This window comes from Pimephales promelas, chromosome 7, assembly GCF_988280905.1.
Source record: "Pimephales promelas chromosome 7, fPimPro1.hap1.1, whole genome shotgun sequence".
Classification (NCBI taxonomy): domain Eukaryota; kingdom Metazoa; phylum Chordata; class Actinopteri; order Cypriniformes; family Leuciscidae; genus Pimephales; species Pimephales promelas.
The window spans coordinates 3,777,059-3,791,543 of record NC_142775.1 but is presented as its reverse complement, the minus strand read 5'-3'; the positions used below and the strand labels follow the sequence as shown (position 1 = coordinate 3,791,543).

The following is a 14,485-nucleotide window of genomic DNA, read 5'->3' as shown; positions in this document are numbered from 1 at the left end:
ATTTGACTTTTCGTCGCAATGGCTCCTAGCTCTGGTGCAGTCCTCTGGGTTGAACTGACCAATTATTAGGCGATGCTGGATGGCCCTCGGTGGACGCCTCGACGCTCCCCCGCACCCGGTGGACGGCGACGGCTCCTCGGGTGCCTTGGGCAGACGGCAGGAGTCCCCCGCTCCCTGCTCCTCCCCTTAACTGGCGGATGGCAGCAGGCTCCGGCCCACGGCAAGTGGCGGTGACTCCTCCTCTCCCTCCCGGAAGGCAGCCGCCCCTCCATTCCCAGGCGGTCGGCGGTGAGCTCGGCGTACCACCGGCAACGCACCCAAGCGCCCCGCCTCGAGTGTCCATGGCAGCGAGTCCCCCGCTCCCTGCTCCTCCCCTTATGCGGCGGACGGCAGCAGGCTCCGGCCCACGGCGAGCGTCGGCGACTCGCACACCATGCTCGATGGCACTGCCGATTCCCCACAGCGGCGATGACTCTCGGACAGCCTTGGAAAGTTAGAAAATTAGACAAAGCTGGCAGTTCACCCCACGTAAACACTTGGAGTTAGGACTAGGGTGTGTCCTGTAAGGTAGTGGTGGGTGGGACACAGGCCACACCCTAGATTGCCAAAAAACGACAAACAATTTTAAAAAAAATCGTAAAATAAAATCCAAAATATAGTTTTGTTTGTAATGAAACAAAGTCAAATACATTTTCAAATGACAAAGCGCAACTAATACCTGACAGTTCACCCCAAGTAAACTTGGAGTTTGGACTAGGGTGTGTCCTGTAGGGTAGTGGTGGGTGGGACACAGGCCACACCCTAGATTGCCAAAAATTGACAAACAATTAAAAAGAAAAATGGTCAAATAAAATCTAAAATATAGTTTTATTTGTAATGAAACAAAGTCAAATACATTTTCAAATGACAAAGCGCAACTAATACCTGACAGTTCACCCCAAGTAAACTTGGAGTTAGGACTAGGGTGTGTCCTGTAGGGTAGTGGTGGGTGGGACACAGGCCACACCCTAGATTGCCAAAAATTGACAAACAATTAAAAAAAAATCATAAAATAAAATCCAAAATATAGTTTTGTTTGTAATGAAACAAAGTCAAATACATTTTCAAATGACAAAGTGCAACTAATACCTGACAGTTCACCCCAAGTAAACTTGGAGTTAGGACTAGGGTGTGTCCTGTAGGGTAGTGGTGGGTGGGACACAGGCCACACCCTAGATTGCCAAAAATTGCCAAACAATTAAAAAAAAAATGGTCAAATAAAATCTAAAATATAGTTTTGTTTGTAATGAAACAAAGTCAAATACATTTTCAAATGACAAAGCGCAACTAATACCCAGATATAATTGTTTTAAAATAGAAAATCTGTGGTTAATTAGCTTTTTCGTCGCAATGGCTCCTAGCTCTGGTGCAGTCCTCTGGGTTGAACTGACCAATTATTTGCCCATGGAACAGTCTGTCTTAGTCTGCATCCAGAAAACCTGTATCCGTCTTCACAGTTAGGTAAAAGCTGCCATTTCAGTTCAGCTAAGTAGGGAAGTTGTAGTGTTGCACTATGTGCTGGGAAATTAGCAATGGACAAAAAGCGCACTGCGCATTGTATATCTTGGAAAGTTAGAAAATTAGACAAAGCTGGCAGTTCACCCCAAGTAAACACTTGGAGTTAGGACTAGGGTGTGTCCTGTAAGGTAGTGGTGGGTGGGACACAGGCCACACCCTAGATTGCCAAAAAACGACAAACAATTAAAAAAAAAATCGTAAAATAAAATCCAAAATATAGTTTTGTTTGTAATTAAACAAAGTCAAATACATTTTCAAATGACAAAGCGCAACTAATACCTGACAGTTCACCCCAAGTAAACTTGGAGTTTGGACTAGGGTGTGTCCTGTAGGGTAGTGGTGGGTGGGACACAGGCCACACCCTAGATTGCCAAAAATTGACAAACAATTAAAAAGAAAAATGGTCAAATAAAATCTAAAATATAGTTTTATTTGTAATGAAACAAAGTCAAATACATTTTCAAATGACAAAGCGCAACTAATACCTGACAGTTCACCCCAAGTAAACTTGGAGTTAGGACTAGAGTGTGTCCTGTAGGGTAGTGGTGGGTGGAACACAGGCCACACCCTAGATTGCCAAAAATTGACAAACAATTAAAAAAAAATGGTCAAATAAAATCTAAAATATAGTTTTGTTTGTAATGAAACAAAGTCAAATACATTTTCAAATGACAAAGCGCAACTAATATCTGACAGTTCACCCCAAGTAAACTTGGAGTTAGGACTAGGGTGTGTCCTGTAGGGTAGTGGTGGGTGGAACACAGGCCACACCCTAGATTGCCAAAAATTGACAAACAATTAAAAAAAAATGGTCAAATAAAATCTAAAATATAGTTTTGTTTGTAATTAAACAAAGTCAAATACATTTTCAAATGACAAAGCGCAACTAATACCCAGATATAATTGTTTTAAAATAGAAAATCTGTGGTTAATTAGCTTTTTCGTCGCAATGGCTCCTAGCTCTGGTGCAGTCCTCTGGGTTGAACTGACCAATTATTTGCCCATGGAACAGTCTGTCTTAGTCTGCATCCAGAAATCCTGTATCCGTCTTCACAGTTAGGTAAAAGCTGCCATTTCAGTTCAGCTAAGTAGGGAAGTTGTAGTGTTGCACTATGTGCGGGGAAATTAGCAATGGACAAAAAGCGCACTGCGCATTGTATATCTTGGAAAGTTAGAAAATTAGACAAAGCTGGCAGTTCACCCCAAGTAAACACTTGGAGTTAGGACTAGGGTGTGTCCTGTAAGGTAGTGGTGGGTGGGACACAGGCCACACCCTAGATTGCCAAAAAACGACAAACAATTAAAAGAAATCGTAAAATAAAATCCAAAATATAGTTTTGTTTGTAATGAAACAAAGTCAAACACAATTTCAAATGACAAAGCGCAACTAATACCCAGATATAATTGTTTTAAAATAGAAAATCTGTGGTTAATTTGACTTTTCGTCGCAATGGCTCCTAGCTCTGGTGCAGTCCTCTGGGTTGAACTGACCAATTATTAGGCGATGCTGGATGGCCCTCGGTGGACGCCTCGACGCTCCCCCGCACCCGGTGGACGGCGACGGCTCCTCGGGTGCCTTGGGCAGACGGCAGGAGTCCCCCGCTCCCTGCTCCTCCCCTTAACTGGCGGATGGCAGCAGGCTCCGGCCCACGGCAAGCGGCGGTGACTCCTCCTCTCCCTCCCGGAAGGCAGCCGCCCCTCCATTCCCAGGCGGTCGGCGGTGAGCTCGGCGTTCCACCGGCAACGCACCCCAGCGCCCCGCCTCGAGTGTCCATGGCAGCGAGTCCCCCGCTCCCTGCTCCTCCCCTTATGCGGCGGACGGCAGCAGGCTCCGGCCCACGGCGAGCGTCGGCGACTCGCACACCATGCTCGATGGCACTGCCGATTCCCCACAGCGGCGATGACTCTCGGACAGCCTTGGAAAGTTAGAAAATTAGACAAAGCTGGCAGTTCACCCCAAGTAAACACTTGGAGTTAGGACTAGGGTGTGTCCTGTAAGGTAGTGGTGGGTGGGACACAGGCCACACCCTAGATTGCCAAAAAAACGACAAACAATTTAAAAAAAAATCGTAAAATAAAATCCAAAATATAGTTTTGTTTGTAATGAAACAAAGTCAAATACATTTTCAAATGACAAAGCGCAACTAATACCTGACAGTTCACCCCAAGTAAACTTGGAGTTTGGACTAGGGTGTGTCCTGTAGGGTAGTGGTGGGTGGGACACAGGCCACACCCTAGATTGCCAAAAATTGACAAACAATTAAAAAAAAAAAGGTCAAATAAAATCTAAAATATAGTTTTGTTTGTAATGAAACAAAGTCAAATACATTTTCAAATGACAAAGCGCAACTAATACCCAGATATAATTGTTTTAAAATAGAAAATCTGTGGTTAATTAGCTTTTTCGTCGCAATGGCTCCTAGCTCTGGTGCAGTCCTCTGGGTTGAACTGACCAATTATTTGCCCATGGAACAGTCTGTCTTAGTCTGCATCCAGAAAACCTGTATCCGTCTTCACAGTTAGGTAAAAGCTGCCATTTCAATTCAGCTAAGTAGGGAAGTTGTAGTGTTGCACTATGTGCGGGGAAATTAGCAATGGACAAAAAGCGCACTGCGCATTGTATATCTTGGAAAGTTAGAAAATTAGACAAAGCTGGCAGTTCACCCCAAGTAAACACTTGGAGTTAGGACTAGGGTGTGTCCTGTAAGGTAGTGGTGGGTGGGACACAGGCCACACCCTAGCAAAAAAAAGACTGCAGCTGGAGAATAGAGATACGTATAGATTCCGCTATCGCGTCTGTTTTAGAAGAAATCGACAGCACATTCGTTTTTAAGGCGAACAGAGAACTGCAATAAAGGCATTTGTCGATCGTCAAGATGTGTTTGCCGTCCTTCCTACAGGATTCGGCAAAAGTTTAATTTATCATCTGGCTCCAATGGCCGCTAAGAAGACGGGACATTGTGGTTTGGGACATGTCATTGTGGTTTCTCCTTTGGTCGCACTCATGGAAGACCAAGTTAAAGAAGCAACCGAAATAGGCATCAAGCGATGCAACTCGTCAAAGCCATCGTTGCATCAAACAATGGTGACACTTTATTATACGTACTCGTACACCATACCCATTCTGGTAGTGACTGTACCCCTTATAAGCAGTGTATTTTTTTTAAATAAATCATTAGATGCTACTTGTCATTTTTGTATTTAAATCATCATTAAATACATAATTACAACATCATTTGGCTCAAGACTCAAATGAACACGCTTCTTTAACCTGGCGTCTTTTGTCATCTCTCCATTTATTCAAATCAGTCAAGTCGCGCTCCAGCCGTGTTATAAAGTTGAGACTCAAAAATGTTAGTTCAAGAATGTTTTCCGAGTTTGCAAGTACTCGGCGAATCCTTGAATTCATTTTGCAACCCCGGCAAAGGTCGTTAACACTTTTTTTTTTCTTTTAAATAATTTTTCCGGAGTGCGTGCAGTTCAGTTCTGTTGACAACTCGCTCAACATCCATCACTCACTGCGTTGCTCTTATTGTTTGTAGGTCTATCCAATTGCGTGCAGAGGTTTTTTTGGGTTTTTTTCCTGGTTCGATTAAGACACGCCTCATAATCAAAGCCCTATTGAGCAGTATCAGACTCACAGACTGAATAGAATATGAATTTGAGTAAATCCACTGTCTATGGACATCGCGTCCCGGATTGATTTGATACGGAACGAAACATTTTACATTTAAGTAAGGGACAAAAAAGAAAAATTCTTTGTAATCTTCTTTGATGAACCAAATCCCTTGAAACTTGCGTTTTCCAAGCATCACATTTCAGCAGTTTCAACCTATTTTTGCAATGTCTCATGGTGTGTCTGTGAAATGTCTCCGGAGCAAATCGCCAGATTTTTTATTTTCAGATTATGGATTTTTTTCTTGCACAAAATAAATTCAAGCACTCTCAAGAACCTGTGTCTATGCATGTTTATTTTTTCAAGAACTTTCCAGGGCCTTGAAAAAAAATCAGACTTTCAAGGATTTCAAGGACCCATGGGAACCCATGTGATCATCAGACCCAATCCTGCCTGTTTTAGCACTGCATTTCTTAAAGGGTTAATTTACACAAAGAAGAAAAGTCTAATTTATTCACCCTCATGACGGTCCAAACCTGGAAGACTTTCGTTCATCTTCAGAACACAAATGAAGATCTTTTCAATGAAATCTAATCGATTTCCCCTCCGTTGACACCAAGTGACACTTTGATGCTTCAAAAAGTTTATAGAGATCATACAACTAATTCACATGAATTGAGCGGTTTATTCCACATTTTCTGAGAAATTTGATCACTTTATATGATGAATATAAGCTTTTATTCACTTTTATCATGGATAGATGCACTTTTATCGTGGATCGATGCACTTTTAACGCTTCAAACTGTTAGTTGCAATACACTGCCATTATAAATATATTCATCAACTCACACATCAGATGTGGTAAACAGAAGCTCAAGCATGTGTGCTTGATTTTCGTGAACCAATGAGAATCACGCGACAGGTTTGAGCTTCCGTCTAAAGTTTTTAATTCGTTTTACAATTTCTTTATGAAGTGTTAAAGTGGTAGTTGCATCGCTGTCAGTGGGTGGACAGAAAAGGCTCAGATTTCATTAAAAATACCTTCATTTGTGTTACGAAGATGAACGATAGTCTTTCGGGTTTGGAATGATACACACTGTTAACCTATTAATATGGTGTTTACAATGGATTTATTAAGCAAAAAAAAAAAAAAAAAAAAAAGACCATGGTCAGGTGTGTTGCAGTGGCAAACACTTTCTATTCAGGATTCAGTACATCGGACTGAATTCAGTTTTAAGTTTAGTGTAAATAAATGACCATTTGGTGTAAATGAAGCACTCTGCCTCATCCAGAAATAAACTCAGGGTAGTGACCCAGAAATGGATTTATTTTCTGCATAGGCCCGGGTCAGTTGCCCCACACGTCAGAGTTCACTATCTCAGACTCGATGATGCGCGCAGTTCTGTTAGTGTTTATTAGCCACCATCTTGATGTACTGCAGGGCGTTGTGTGCCGCGGCGTTGTGGGCGTTACTGCTGGTCATGCCAGAGCCGTGACACACCGTCACCGGCCGGGTCGACAGCTCCACCAAACACTGGTATTGCCCGTTCACGGTGAGCTCATCTGAAGAACACACACACAATACTTACAGCGCTTAAAAGGAGAAGCTCAATTTAAAATAAAAATGGGCCCATGATTCACTCACCCCCTAATCATCCTATGTGTGTATGACTTTCTACTTTCAGACGAATACAATCACTTTTATTAAAAACATCCTCGTAGATGGATGCACTTTCATCATGGATCGATTAACTTTTATCGTAGATAGACGCACTTTTATCGTGGATAGATGCACTTTTATGATGGATAGATGCACTTTTATGATGGATAGATGCACTTTTATGATGGATAGATGGACTTTTATGGTGGATAGACGCACTTTTATGATGGATAGACGCACTTTCATCATGGATAGATGCACTTTTATCGTGGATAGATGCACTTTTATGATGGATAGATGCACTTTTATGATGGATAGACGCACTTTCATCATGGATAGATGCACTTTTATGATGGATAGATACACTTATGATGGATAGATACACTTATGATGGATAGATGCACTTTTATGATGGACAGACGCACTTTCATCGTGGATAGACGCACTTTTATGATGGATAGACGCACTTTCATCATGGATAGATGCACTTTTATCGTGGATAGATGCACTTTTATCGTGGATAGATGCACTTTTATCGTGGATAGATGCACTTTTATGATGGATAGACGCACTTTTATCATGGACAGATGCACTTTCATCATGGATAGATTCACTTTTATGATGGACAGATGCACTTTTATCGTGGATAAATGCACTTTTATGATGGATAGACGCACTTTCATCATGGATAGATGCACTTTTATGATGGATAGATACACTTATGATGGATAGATGCACTTTTATGATGGACAGACGCACTTTCATCGTGGATAGACGCACTTTTATGATGGATAGACGCACTTTCATCGTGGATAGATGCACTTTTATCGTGGATAGATGCACTTTTATGATGGATAGACACACTTTCATCGTGGATAGATGCACTTTTATCGTGGATAGATTCACTTTTATGATGGATAGATGCACTTTTATTGTGGATAGATTCACTTTTATCATGGATAGATGCACTTTTATAATGGATAGATGCACTTTTATCGTGAATAGATGCACTTTTATTGTGGATAGATTCACTTTTATCATGATAGATTCACTTTTATCATGGATAGATGCACTTTTGTCGTGGATCGATGCACTTTTAACGCTTCAAACTGTTAGTTGCAATACACTGCCATTATAAAAGTAAATCATGGGCTTATTTTCATTTTATAGTAAACTATCCCTTTAAGACACAAAACAACACACAGGAAGAAAGTGAGGAGCAGGAACGCACCGAGGTCTATGTATGCGACCTGAAAGCCCAGCTCCAGCGAGACCTCCAGCAGCATCTGGATGTAGTCTGTGTTGGGGATGCTGAGAGGAGTCATCTTCAGGAGAGAGATCTTCTCGCCCGTCGACTGCCGGAAGCTCTCCACATACACACGAGCAGGAGGGCTCTGGGGACCACATGACACGTCACACAAAAACAGTTACAAAGGCAATTTATTTAAATATAGATTTATACATCATATGAAAGCTGAGTAATTAAACTTTCCATTGACGTGTGGTTTGTTAGCTTAGGAGAATATTTACATACAATAGGTCAATAGATCTTGAATCTGCAGGTGCAAAAAAAAAAAAAAAATCGAAACATTGAGAAAATCGCCTTTAAATTTGTGCATTTATGTTCAAGATTGTGCAGCACTCACAAAAATACATGTTTTATATATTTACAGTAGGAAATGTACAAAATATCTTCACGGAACATGATCTTGACTTAATACCCTAATGATTTTTGGCATAAAATAAAAATCTATAATTTTGACCCATACTATGTATTGTTGGCTATTGCCACAGATACACTTGTGCGACTCGTGATCCAGGGTCACATATCATCTAAAGCCCAATCCTGAGCTTGTTGGCGAGACTGTGCTTGATGGAGACTCACTCAGCCATGATTCAATGGCAAAACAATTCCTCATGCTGAAATATTGATGAAACGGCTTGCAAATGCAAATCTCTTATGAATCAAGGTGACGTGTTCAATTCTTCAGGCACTTTATGTTCCAGGGCTGATTTTTCATTGTTACATGAAGGTCACATTGAAACTGCATTGGAAACTTTTTACCATGTCTTTTTGTCATTTACTTTTTCTACTTAAAAGCTAGTTAACTGTGTAGCTTACTGTTTTATTTTCGTCACAGAGCCAGGCATTCAATCCCAAACTATGAAATTTCATCGTGAAGACATGAGTTATGCTCATATGCCTATGAAAAAGTTTTTAATGGGCTCTATGCACGGCGGTATTTCCGGTGAAGCATTAGGGATGCTCGATAACTTCCGCCGATCGTAGAGTCCAATGCAATACCGAGAATTTATATTGAATTTTATACTCCATGGTTATACTAAAGAAACGTTAGTCACAAAAACAGATAAAACAGACACCCCTCGTTGTGTTTATGCTTCTTTTTAAAATTATATTAAATAAATATAACTATATATAAAATTACATCTAAACGTATGTACGTTTCGTTTCAAAGACGGGAGGACAGTAAATATTGAAGACTCTGCCATAATCCCGTTTTCCTCGGTTTTCCTCCGCTTTAATCTCCACAACCGGAAATGGACGAGCATCCTTACGTCAAATGCGGAAATTATGCGTGCATATAGCCCATTACATAATAAAAATGTTCAATCAAAATAAAGTCATGTTTTAGAGTGAACCATGGCACTGTGTTCTTGATTCATTGTTATTAATAAGACACTTTCCCGGGGTCAATATTTTGTTGATTCTGGAGCAACATTTCTGTCCAAAAATGTAGTCCTAACCCCATCCCAAACCCATATCCCAAAATCCATCCCAAACCCTATCCCATATCCCAAATCCATCCCAACTTCAAACCGAACCCTGAACCCACATATAAGTTGTTGACCAAACCCTGGTTGTAGGCATAACCTTGACAAAAACTGCAAACTTGTCCCTCAAATCTGATTGGTTGATTATGATGTTGATCCAGGATCAGCTTGGTGAAATCACGTTCATTGGGATCAATTACAGAAATCCATGCAAATACTGAATGTTTTTTAGATGTGCACTCCTTAAAGGGATAGTTCACCCAAAAATGAAAATTAGCCCATGATCTACTCGCACTCAAGCCGACGCCGTCCTAGGTGTACATGACATCTTTTTTCAGACGAATGCTATCAGAGTTAAATATAAAAAAAAATGTCCTGGCCTCTTCCAAGCTTTATAATGTCAGGAAGCGAGTTATCAGGGATGAGATTGTGCGAGTGAAACCCCAGCATAAAAGCACTTTTTACTTTTTAAACAGTTTTTATCAGCCATTTACTGCATGAACTACCAGGAACTGTGATGAGTGACACACATGGAAATATGTTTAACAGATATAATTTATTTCTAGTAATACAAAACAGGACGTCTTAACTTATCTTTGGGGGAAATGTAAGGATAATGATTCTGTAGTTCTGTAAAGAAAACAACAATTTCCAATACCGATCAATCTCATTCAGCAAATACAATTCCACTCAAACTTCTACAATAGGAATAGGCAACACAAAATGTTTTTTGTGTGTGTTTTGGTAAACTGCACATCATATTCTGGCTACAGATAAAACAACCTAAGAACCAATTATGAATTATATTAATGCTTTTTACGCATTAGAAAATGAAGACTACACAATCTTATCAGCATGATGAATAAATTATATCAACTGGAATAAACCGTACACAGAACGGGAGCAGAGAATGTGACCGATCGAGCTTTGCGTGCTCTTTACACGCATCCAATAAGCAATTTAGCACCGTAGGCTACATATGTTAGTATGCACTTGTTTAGCCTACCAGATGCACGTATTGCTTTTGCGTATAAAGAGCGAGCCGCCTAATAAAAGCACTCGTGCTATAGGCCCGACTCGAGTTATAAATTTCAACGACTTACCCAAAACTTCCAAACGCACCCGGTTTTATTTTAGTCGATAAAGTTTTAAATATGGATATTTTTCTTACACAAACTCATTGCTTCGCTTCAGAAGGCCTTTATTAACCCACAGGAGCTGTGTGGAGCACTTTTAGATGCACTTTTATCATGGATAGATGCACTTTTATCGACTTCAAAACAGAAACAGCCATTCACTCCCATTATAAAGCTTGGAAGAGGCCAGGACATGTTTTAATATAACTCTGATCGTATTCGTCTGAAAGAAGAAAGTCAGATACACCTAGGATGACTTGATGGTGAGTAAATCATGGGCTATTTTTTATTTTTTGGTGAACTAACCCTATAAACCTAAGGATTAATCAATAATTTCCAGTGAAAGAATCCCAACACATCTCTGAACGGATGAAAGTCACTAACCCACGTGATCTCGGTAGACCCGGACAGACTCTGCAGTTTCTCCAGCATGCGTTCAGCGGCTGCTCGTCTGGCCAGCTTCTTCGAGCTGCCGGCCCCTGATGAGCAAAAGCACATGACAGGGCATCAGTCCTCCTGCGCTCAGCCTGAGCTGAGGTGTCTGTGTGAAAGAGCTGACGGCACCTGACTCCTCCAGGCCCTCCAGACGACAGGTCACGGTGAACTCCTTCATGTGATCTGGACCCGTTTCCATACACACCAAATACTCCGGCAGACACCACACCCGCTGCATGGCCAGTTCCTCATAAAACACACAACAGAGTTTAAATCAAAACTGACTTTTTTGTTGACAGAAAATTGCAGTATTTAATATAAATTATGTATCTGTGCACATCATTTTTTAAATACATGTGCCCTTTATAATATGCACCCACAGCTAGCCTAGCTTAGCACAAAGACTGGAAGTAAATGGCTCCTGCTAGCATTCCAATAAGCGACAAAATAATAGAAACATTTTCCTATATGTTGTGATTTGTAGAAGTATGCAAACGCAGATGCAGCAACGCTGTTTTCCATAATAATAATAATAATAGTTGTGGTTCATTATGTGAAGAGCTTGATCAGATACCTGCAGTATTCCCACAGGATTGGACCCGTCACCGCCTTCAGGAAAAAGACCATTGTCTCTCTGATTCTGACCACTGTGAAAGATTCAGAACATTTGGATCAGTTTTAACTGAGGTAATGAACCTATAATGGTTTATTTCCCTCTCTCTACGGTGTGTATTTTACTTTGGCAGGGGGTCTCGGTTCAATAATTTCAAGGCGGCTTCTGCAGCGTCATGTTTAGCCGCCTTTTTAGTCGCTCCTTGCCCTTTAAGAAGAAAAAAACGATTATCTAAAATACTAGTGTACACTTACTTACTTATTCATACCTGATGCTATTATAATACTTATGGGAATAAAAGATGACCTTTGCATGTGACATCTCCTATGGTGACACTGAAGATGAAGGAAGAAGGCTGGTGCGCGTCTCCGTCAGCGAGAGCGTGTATGAGCTCGTATTGGGGCGCGCTGCCGATTTTGATGCCGTATTCGTGCAGGATCTGGATTGGCGTTTTATCCTGACAGCAGACTCGTTGATGAGCCATCGCGACACTGGGACTAGAACAATATGTGTGTTACCACGTCAGAATAATGAGCAAACAAAACGCAAAGAGTCCGACAGGACAAATACAGCTCCAAAACACATCAAATATAACGTTACAGTGTTGATATTGAGCACTGCGTAAGAGACCCTAAACAATAACACATCCTGCCCATGTAAAACAGTCTAGCGCCCAACTCAGTCCAATCCGATGCAGATATTACAATAAACAGACACGTACGTGTTGAAATACAGCGATTGTTAAATGTAGAAGAAAGAAGAAAAGGTTGTATGGGTTCCTTACTGAGAATCAGCCATTATTGCTATCCGTATGCCGCTTCTACTTTGATTGGCACAAGCATTGGCCAATAGAATTCCTCTATACTGAGTATAAGCCCCGCCTTCCAAATGGACCTCCTCCAGGGAAAGCCCCCAAGCTGAGCCCAAAATGCGTATCGTTGTGGAGAAAACTGGAAATGTGCCTTTCTTGAGTGAAAGTCAATGGAGGATATTCCTCACGCACTGCTTGATCAGATTTGTAGGTTAAACTTTAACATTATTTGCATATATCATATCATAGAGCCATTCATGTTAGCCGTTGGAATGGTTGCTATGCTATCACACTTTCAATCAGATTCTCGGGCCCCGCCTCTCATACGTTTGTGTTGGTCGGTGTGTGTGTTTATTATGTCTAGTGTCACTGGCCCATAGCCATTACATAGATAAAACAGTAATATCCTATACTAAACCAAACTATATATAATTTGAAAGCGTACAATTATGTATAGGTAACAACAACGGCTCTGGTTGTGACAATCTGATTCAGATTTAAAGGGACAGTTCACCCAAAAATTAAAATTTGGAAGGGACGTAAGTCTTGCAGGCTGCAGACAGATAAGATTGGGTAGATGGGCTCTGATAAAAGGGGAAATCTGTTGCTGTTGTTTATTGTAATTCCACCTTTAATAAATAATGGAGATCTACTAAATATTAATGAGATGGGGAAAAAAATCAGAAAAGCCCTGAGCATGTACAAACTCACAGAAAACACAGCCTCACAGAAATACAACTGCACACAAAATTAGGACTTCCACCAGAAACCACCCAAGGCCAATGACAAATCATTGAACCAAATTCTTTTGTATTTGTTTTAAAATACAAACTTTCACTTTATTGTTATTGTTTATATGATATCTTTTTTATTTTTGATTACAAGTATATTAATGTATGACGTTACTAATGCAATGTGAAGCTTCCTTTTACTGTACCAAAATAAATCTTAAAGGAACAGTTCACCCAAAAATGTAATTTTGATCATTTATTCACCCTCGTGTTGTTCCAGACCAGTGTATTTCTTTGTTGAACAAAAAATAAGATATTTAAAAAAGACTTTTTAAAGAAAATAAGTGACACCAAAAAAAATCGAACACCCAATAATGTGTAATTTCTTTGAATCTCCTTTCGAATACAACATTCCAATTACTAGACAAAAAAATGTAATCCTGAGAAAAGTATATTTTGAGGGGAATTCATCTTTGGCTAAGCCCCGCCCCCCTTAGTTACCGTTGCTACATCCATCAAACTTCATCTGCGCTCTGCATGGCTTATGTTTCTGCAACAGCTCTTCCTGCTGAAATGTTATCAAACTTTTATAAAGCAGCAAATAAAGTGTCCGATAAAAGTAAGCAAAAGAGGCTACAATATGCGTTCGAACGAAGGCTATTCAAGACATACAGGTGAAACGCAAGAAACAACAAGGCATCCAAAATAGAGGCAAAAGCATAACGTAACCGGTCACAGTCAAAAAATGAACCACCGCATTTCCTACTAATGGAGACGGAGGCTGGGACTAGTAATATCAGGGAGCAACCTAATAGCCTGCCGAAACCAAAAATATGAGACGCCTGTGTTGAAAGTCAATGGAGCGCAGTGAAAAAGTGTCCGACCTCTGTGGGATCTCGTTCTTGGCTGCGCTGTGATTGGTCAAGCTACATTCTAGGGTGTGGCTTAGTCAAAGGTGAATTTCTCCATAGACCTCCATTCGTTACACTCGTCCTGTGAGCGCCCTCATCTGGGACCAGAGTGGAACTGCAACCAGTTCAGAAGCGGAAGTTACTGAGAGTGGAAGTTTTCCCTATATTAGGCATTAAACAAATATTTATATATATATATATTTGTTATAACTGTCATTATGT

At 40.7% G+C, this 14,485-nt stretch overlaps 1 protein-coding gene across 2 annotated transcripts; it reads right to left on the bottom strand.

The window, feature by feature from the left end:
• Positions 1 to 6,437: 6,437 nt before the first annotated feature.
• Positions 6,438 to 12,881, bottom strand: prkra (protein kinase, interferon-inducible double stranded RNA dependent activator). Of its 2 annotated transcripts, none has more exons than XM_039658614.2 (8): positions 12,595 to 12,881; positions 12,117 to 12,307; positions 11,936 to 12,017; positions 11,772 to 11,844; positions 11,327 to 11,444; positions 11,147 to 11,241; positions 8,065 to 8,227; positions 6,438 to 6,736 (listed from the first exon to the last, which is right to left on the bottom strand). In XM_039658614.2, the coding sequence occupies exons 1-8, from the start codon at positions 12,606 to 12,608 to the stop codon at positions 6,579 to 6,581; spliced, it is 894 nt and encodes a 297-aa protein (XP_039514548.2). In that variant the 5' UTR covers positions 12,609 to 12,881; the 3' UTR covers positions 6,438 to 6,578. The 2 variants fall into 2 exon arrangements, with proteins under 2 accessions (XP_039514548.2, XP_039514549.2); XM_039658615.2 differs by having other exon boundaries at positions 12,532 to 12,634.
• Positions 12,882 to 14,485: the final 1,604 nt, after the last annotated feature.